We start from the raw sequence: 8544 nt of genomic DNA on the forward strand, positions 1-8544 counted from the left end.
TATAAATGTCTTTACTGTCACTTTTGAACAATTTAATGCATCCTTGCTGAATAAAAGTATTAATTTCTTTCTTTTTGTTATTGTACTTAACCCCAAACTTTTGAATGGTAGTGCATCACGATTTCCACAAAAGCTGAAAAAAAGCCTTGGTGAGCAGAAGTGACATCTTTCAAAAAGATTAACAAATTTTAACAATTAAAAAAAAAAATTTGCCAGCAGTGTATGTATGTGTATACATATTTACATACATTCTGGCACTCTCACACACTTACATTCTCCTTTCACATACATATATTTTTGATTTCACACACATACATTCTCCTTTTACATACATGCATTTGTACTCTCACATACATGCATTTCTACTCTCACACACACATACATTCTCCTTTCACATACATACATTTCTACCTTTTTTTTGGTATGAGGACACGACTAGAAATCAGTGGTTAAGTTGTATTTACAACTTGGTTTTACTTTACAACTTTTACTTGGTTTTATGTTTACACAGTGCGATGCAACGCAATGTGTAAAAAGACAGTATAAGTCATTATAATCTTAACAGAACACATTTCATTACAACACATACACAAAATAATGTTCTTTTTTAGCAACGTCATATGACCCCTTTAAGTTACAAGTCCTCTGTTTCCCCACCAGCCTGATTTCAAAGGCAAATCAGATAAATCTGCAAAAGCAACTATAGATAGGGATTGTGGGTGTATGTTTTGGTGCTAGCTATCATTTTGGGGACAAAATTACTTAAAAATATACACAGAAGTTAGTTAAATCTCAGAAAAAAAATAGTCAAAAGAAAAATTGTTCATATTGTAAAAACATTAAAAATCAGTGCTATGGTTTGGGATAGGCTTACAGTAGTTGTTTTTATTAGTACAGTAGCAATAATTATTATACTAATAATGATAAGAATTATTTAATTATTATAAATATTTTTTTATTATTTTAGTTATTTAATTATTGTAATAAGCTTTTTGTTTAATTTAAGTATAGCAGAAGTTCATATTGTGAAGATGCTTGAAAAGTTTATTCACTTCTTAAAATATTAAAAGTCCAGTGTTATGGTTTGGGATAGCCTTACAGTTAGTTATTTTTTATTTTTTATTAATATAGTAACAATCGTAGTTAATAATAATATTGATTGTTTTACATTATTTTAGTAAGTAATTAATTATTATAGAAGCTTTTTATTTCATTTAACAGTGCAAATTGATGAACAGAGGTGCGTTCTTTTCGGCTCATTAAAGATTAATCTTGCAGTGCAACCCTCTACATTGCGACTAAATCTTCACTCTGGGCGACTAAATTTTCCTAATGTTGTATAAAGAAAATAAAATGATAAAATAATCATCATCATGTAACTGTCAGTGATTGATCTGCATGCTGATTCACCTGTCCGTGTCTCCATTTCCTCCTTGAATGAATGTGGGCATCACAGCGATGAACAGGCCAAGCTGCACATCCTGCATGACAAGCATGCCCAGCAAAACACTGCTGTAGTCCAGCTCACCTGTGTGAACACACACACAATCATAAACACAGACAGATCCCTCTCATCTCCAGCTGAACGTCACTAACATGGTTACCGGCTATGATCTCACCCTCTTTTGATTCTCCTCTGGATCCTCCAGCCAGGAAGCGAGACACCAGCGGAGTGCTGGAGAGAGATAGACAGCTGGAGATGAAGACGGTCTGTGTGGGATGAAGGCCGAGCAACTGACCCCAGACCAGTCCAGCGACCACCATCAGCAGACTCAGATATACAGAGCCCTGCAGCGAGATCTTCCACACCTGAACAACAACAACCATCACACATCACACAACAACCATCTGCTGTCCACTGGATCAGTTCACATCACATGCTACACATCTCCTTCACAATTATATGACATTCAGATAGAGCGCAAGGAGTGTAAATGAATCTGATCATCAGCTCATGAAAGAAAAAACAAACAATGATTCTGCAATTACACCACATTCCACACATTATCTATCTATCTATCTATCTATCATTAATCTTATACGGACAAAAGTGTTGGAACTTATTTTTTTAATTGAGGTGTTTCAATCCAACCCATTGCCACAGGTGTATAAACGCAAGCACCTCATTTGTGGAAAAAAAATGGATTGTTCTAAAGAGTTCAGTGAATTCAAGCATGGACCGTGTGTGGCAAGTTATATGTGATTTTAAACATGTCCAAAATAATAAATTTGACCTGAAAGGTTGGAAATTTCAGGAGAAATGGAAAGAAAGGTATTTGTTCTGTGAGATCAACACCTACCGGTATGTTTAATCACAACCCGTGGCTGTGGTAAAAGTGTGCAATATTGACACTATGAGAAGCACTGGACAGTTTAGCATGTAAAAAGTAAATGAGCTAGGGGTGTCTACTATATTATCGTAATCGTTGTTTTAACAATGTGCGAGCTGACATTATGTAACCCCCTTTTACAAAAATCAAACAAATACACGTTTTGAGAGATTTTTACTGTGGGATGAAGGCTATTAGAGTCCAGTTATGATATAATTCAAGATATGGAGGCAAAAAATGCTCTGTAAGAGTTCTTGTTTTTTTTATATATATCTCTGTAATATCACAGGAGCAAGACTGTTGTTTTCCCAAACATCAGTATGAATGCAAAAGAAGTGATTTTATACAACAGTGCAACAAACAAGATGTTAGTATTAAGTGAGTTACATTTTAGTCACAGTGTTGTCTGTTTTTGCTCTGTTTCGCCAACAAAAATAGTTTTTAGCAAAGCGGGAGCAGAACAATTTCAATCAACACAGTGTGTTTTGTTACTGAATGAATCTGTGGTTTTGAACAAATCATTTGAATCAATGATTCAGCGGCCCATTCATAAAGACAGTCACTGGCTGCGTTCCACTCCACTTTTAGACACGCACTCGCAAACTTCCCTAAGCACTTCCCCTCGGGTGAATCCCTGCTGCCATTTTGAAGTGCGTTCCACTTCGTGAAGTGGACGGGGTAAGTTTATATGGACAAACTCGATTTTGACAGAGGGAGCGATTCAAATGCACACTTCAGGCCGCAATATAGACCACAATGCAACACGACTATGACGTCATCGCAGATCGCGTTTAATTTATCCCCACCCCAAACAACTCTATATAATATATAAATTTTTTTTTTTTACATTTATAACAGCCCAAGCATACCTATATAAATATAGAATGCTACACCAAACAAACTCGTAAGGGGAAAAATGTAAACAACCAACTCCATAGCGTTATCAAGGGCTTAGGATGTTCCAACAACCCTCTACATTGCGAGTAAATCACTCGCATATGCGACTAAATCTTACTCTGGGCGACTAAATAATGTCTAACATTAGCCATTGGCTAATAAATTCTTAGATTTTACACGCCAGTATGTGTTTGAGAGGCGTTCAAAACAGATATCACTCGATAAACACGCTGACTGAGCGCTTGAGAGTTTCGCTCTCCGTCAAGCGATCTGTACTATTTGGATGCGCTCAATGGATCATGTCATGTACTCAATGGATGCGCAGTATGTAGCACACAGCGCACCTGTATTTGACGTACCATAAACTAGTGTGAAGGCGCATGACTCGCCGTTGCTTTACTGATAGCGCTGTGTTTCTCACACATGCAAAGAGAGAGAGATACCACGCTGAATCGACGCGCTACATGTAAACCATATTCTTTGTTGTATTTTCCTGTCAAAATAACAGAGTTCATTTAGAATTATTCAGCTTTTAAGAACAAGCAGAAGATATGCCGGTTTCTCGGCAGTGGGCGGAGCTAATGCGTGAACAGCTCTCGTTGGCTGGCGCTCATCTATTACCGTCCCTGTTTTGATTTCAGCAAATCAGTTCGAGCGAACGCTGACAACGTGATTAATATTCATGAACCCAGCAGATAATAATAGTAGTAGTAGTTGCACTAAATTACTTATTTTCTCAAGCCTGTTGATTTTGTCTTTTGTTGTTTTCATGCAACACTTGTTTTTACCTTATGGAGGCGTTCGGGTGAAAAATCCAGACCAACCACAAAAAGAGTGAAGAACACACCCAGCTCTCCTAATGTCTCCACCTGAACCATAGACTGCAGGCGGGACAGAAAGCATAATATCACATACATGTCCAACTGAGATCATGCAATGTGCACACGTGCATCTGAAGAGGTTCATCACTCACTTTGATGCTGTTGAGTCCTGATGGGCCGAGAAGAACCCCACAGATGATATAGCCGAACATGGGTGGCAACCGCATCAGCGTACAGAGCCATCCACACGGTAGAGACAACATCACCACGTACACCAGATCCTGTGCAACCAAATACATTATTAAAATATAATTTCTCATTTGTATGAAAGCGCTGAGCCTGCAATTGGCTCCAGTGAACTGTGAGAACACATAGTGAGAGGTCAGAGGTCAGGTGCTGACCTTGATGAAGTGGTGGTCGGCACGGGGGATGGTGGAGTCACGTGGTTTGGTCAGCACATACTGGTTGTTTTGTGAGTCGATCAGCATGCTGAGCCCCAGATTGCCTTTGTCCACCTGCCTTGACTCATTCTTTCTCTTACCATTCTCCTCATCCTCCTCTACTCTCAGGACGGCCTCGACATTCACACCCTTCATCTGGACAGAGAGAGAGAGATGGACAAAAAATAACTACAAATGGGTTGATGAGCAAATAAGTTTTATGAATCACTTAATACTCATTCTTTCTCAATTAAAGCTAGAATGCTTATGTTTTCTGAGAAATATGTGAGCAAAACTCACCACTATGATGCTGAGGTCGTGTCTGAAGTGAAAACAGTAATTCTGCAACTAATGATTATTTTGATAATTGTTTAATTTGTTGATTATTTCTTCAATTAATCTTTTTTTTTATTTTTTATTAATTGAAAACAGTTATTTTAAATTGCAATACTATTTCCCAATATTACTTTTTCTGATTTGATCAGATAAATGCAGCCTTGGTGAGCAGAAGAGACTGCTTTCAAAAACATTACAAAATCCTTAATGTTAAATGATTCCAAACTAATTATTTCAAACTTTTCGCCGGTAAACATCACATTATAAATCAAAAACAACTGTTTGCCCAGCAGAAGTTGACAATCACTAAATGAAAATGATGAAAAACAAAAGATGTTTGACAACAATGTGTGTTCATTGAAGTATATGAAGCTTAACAGTCACATTTGCTGTCAGGATGAGCATTTATGCAAAATGAAAATACTTGTGTATTTCTAACATTTATAGATATAACCATAATAGCCGATAGCATTTTGTTTATATCACAGCTCTGTTATAGCCATTGAGCTTGGTAAAGCTGCGTTTGACAGCTTATGACAGGCACAGTCTGCTAGCTTAACCCTTTAGATTCAAAATGAAACTGTTACTAAAGCAAAACAGTGATCATAATCATGCTGAGGATGTGTAGTTTGAAAAGTGTGTAAGTTAATTCATTGGTGAATGGCACCGGTGTTCTCTCTTCTACTCATCAGTGCTGTTTGTCTAACAGTTTCTGCTCCTAATCTCATCCATATCGTTATAAAATATAGCATTCTGTGTAGAATTCAAAAGGGTTTGATATGTTTTGTGGTCTGCGTCAATTCACACATATGATCCGCTCCATGCTATCGTGTCTTTGGACTGGAGCAGACTGTGCATGCTGTGGCAATTCGCGTGACAACGCCAAACCAGACTTCATTAGCCCCAGTCAAAAGCATATTTACACTGTCTAAATCAATCCCTATCTCCTATATAGTGCACTACATGCCATTCACCATACAAAAATACTAATTCTGTGATCGAGTGACCGATCTCAAATGCAGCTTTAGTGTAGGGGTGGGATGCATCAGATTCAAGAGAGCATTTGATTTGAAAGGGTGCAGGGTGATGTCATCAAAATCGCTGATCCATATTGGGGGAAGTGAGAGACTGTACATTTTGAATGCTTATTTCTTCTAAATGCTAATTTTGTCATTGTTTTGGAGCACACTATCTACAGATAACCTTAAGGCTAACATATTCATACTAAAAGCCAAAAAACTACCATTTTGATTTCATGGGGACTTAAAAAAGCACACACATCTGACAGTGCAAGTGTTTCTTCACATTTGCGACTAAAATAGATGCGTGCGAACTGTAAATGTATTTAGGATGTGTGCAAATAAAAAAGCCCCCGCGGGTCCTTAAAAAGTATAAAATATTTGGTTTTATGAAGTTTGAGGTCATAAAAAGTCTTAAACATCTTAAATGGTATAACAAACAGCTTAATCATTATTTTAAGTGGTCCTAAATTTGGAGACGGAAAAACAGGAATTGTGATACAGCCTAATATATGATTATTAAATGTCAAAGTGCTGTAACTGAATTAAATGCGAGTACTGCATGTTCAGAATAAAAACGCAGTGTTGTTGCACATTCTACAAGCTCACAGTTTCAGATCAGTTCACAATCATTTATGCCATGCGATTGCTCATGATCTGCTGTTGATGAATGTGTTGCTGCTGTAAAAAGAGGTGCAATTGGTTTTCCAAGCTTAACACACAGACCCAACTGATAATGAAGTTCACTGTTGATCATTTTCATTATGATTTGAGGAATCATTCATAAGTGTCTCACTGTAAGATGTTTGTTCTGCTCTGTTATAGGGGTTATGCGTAACAGACTTCCATATTCTGTTAACCGGGTCTCGTCGCTTCCGGTTCAAACGTTTTGCATATGCTTAGTTAAATATGAAGCAGTTTTACTCAAGATGCCTTCAAAGTAGATACCAATGATGATCATAACCAATGTCCATCACATATGCGGACTGATATCTAAAAATTTGTTTTATTTTTATTCTTTTCACATTTAGATATAAAAATTGAATAAAACGTCAGCAATAAAAACAGCTAGCTAGTTTAACTGATTATCTTAAAAGTCCATAGATATCGCTATTATTTAATACGGCTGTTAACATGTTCTCCGACAAGCGGAAGCAATGAGACCTGTTTTCCGGGTTTGGTCAGGTGATGTTCGACATATACCCTATTGACTCAGGTGTGTGTGTGTTTCTTCATGATATTTGTGGTGGTTAAACATGCTGTGTTCAGTCAATGTCAAGTGTATCACATTACTGTATGTGTAGTAGGTCCTGTTTTTCAGGTTCAGAGACATTTCTTCACTGCGCTGTATTTGATCTAGAACAGCTGTGTTTGCGAAACCTGCACCTGTTTGTTGTTGTCGAAGGCGTGTTCTTCGATGTCCTCCTCCAGACGGTCTGCGGCCTTCCTCACGTCCTCCAGGATCTCATCCAGCATGGACAGGGTTTTATTCCGATCCTGTGCCACTTTTAGCGCCTCCTGCTGGTGTTTCTCTGCCGCCACCAGCTCCATGTATTCCTGCTCCTCCTGGAAAAACACGTTCAGTCATGTGTGCATGTCTAACGTCACAGGAACCACTTGTGTTGTGCTTCACTGTCCTTAAAGTCACTTCCTGTTCACATCAGCTTCATGAGTTGCCCAGAGACACTCAATGACTGATGCCAAAAAGACTATTTGCTAAAATAACTAAACAAACATACTGAGACATGTCACAGTGTTCAGTCGCATGACTGGAGGACAAATCATTCATAAACTGCAGCACAGGCCTGTCAGTTTTCAACACATTTTAAGTTACAAATATTTAGATCACCTCTCAAAAGAAGAAAAACAAATATCTGTGAAAAAAATGTAAGTTTTGGGCTCTTGTGATTCATATACAGCACTTGCTAAAATGCTTCATGTGGCTTAATGGACTAAAACAGCCATTTTAAAAGATCAAACTCAGTACACACCTTATTGCTGATGCAAACTGTATAAAAGCAAGCAGATAAACCCAGATTATAGACGCAACACACTAAACTGCACATTTCTTTCTAATGTTTTCATAGAGGAAAATGCATGCTATTTTGCATGCAATGCAAACTTTGCAACTTTGCACGTTGCATTCACATTTTGTGTTTATTTGCTTTCCTATATGTAGTATTTTTTTTACAATTATTATTATCCCTTGTGCTAAAAATCCTTTACATAATCTGGTGTTACTTGTCAAAAATGGCCAACCTTTTAAAACTTGCTTATAATTAGGGATGCACCGATACCACTTTTTCCAGTACTCGCCCGATACCGATACTTTTATTTTTTGGTACTTGCCGATACCGAGACCGATATTTTTATTGCATTTGTAAATTTTTTAAATATTGGGTACAGAAACCAAAAGGGTATGTATAATGTTAGTTGGTTAACTTCATTTATCAAATAGATACAGTCAAAATTATGCTGCGGGGCAGAATTCATTCTGGTAAATGAATACGTGCGTTAAAACGGCTTATGCGTAATACGTGCGACGCGCACCTGCTCGTATTACTGACTAAACTTTCACTCCTTGTGCTTAAACGTTCAAATACACATAGTTATGTGTCAAAATGCCCGTCTTTGCGAGTATCCTCTTAAATACAGTTATTTGTGTCTTAAATGAATGTTGATAGTTAAAGATAAAGCATTT

General features: G+C 37.4%; 1 protein-coding gene across 2 annotated transcripts in view; it reads right to left on the minus strand.

Moving 5' to 3' along the window:
• The window catches only part of tmco3 (transmembrane and coiled-coil domains 3), a 32590-nt gene that overhangs the window by 9936 nt on the left and 14110 nt on the right, over nt 1-8544 (minus strand). For both annotated transcript variants that reach the window (XM_016441577.1, XM_016441567.1), the window contains exons 3-8: nt 7230-7409; nt 4450-4644; nt 4201-4329; nt 4016-4108; nt 1620-1809; nt 1411-1528 (exon numbers count right to left, since the gene is read on the minus strand). In XM_016441577.1, the coding sequence (XP_016297063.1) occupies nt 1411-1528; nt 1620-1809; nt 4016-4108; nt 4201-4329; nt 4450-4644; nt 7230-7409 (905 nt within the window). The remainder of the gene's footprint in view (nt 1-1410; nt 1529-1619; nt 1810-4015; nt 4109-4200; nt 4330-4449; nt 4645-7229; nt 7410-8544) is intronic.

The sequence above is a fragment of the Sinocyclocheilus anshuiensis genome, unplaced genomic scaffold (assembly GCF_001515605.1).
Source record: "Sinocyclocheilus anshuiensis isolate Anshui unplaced genomic scaffold, SAMN03320099.WGS_v1.1 scaffold2063, whole genome shotgun sequence".
NCBI classification, from domain to species: domain Eukaryota; kingdom Metazoa; phylum Chordata; class Actinopteri; order Cypriniformes; family Cyprinidae; genus Sinocyclocheilus; species Sinocyclocheilus anshuiensis.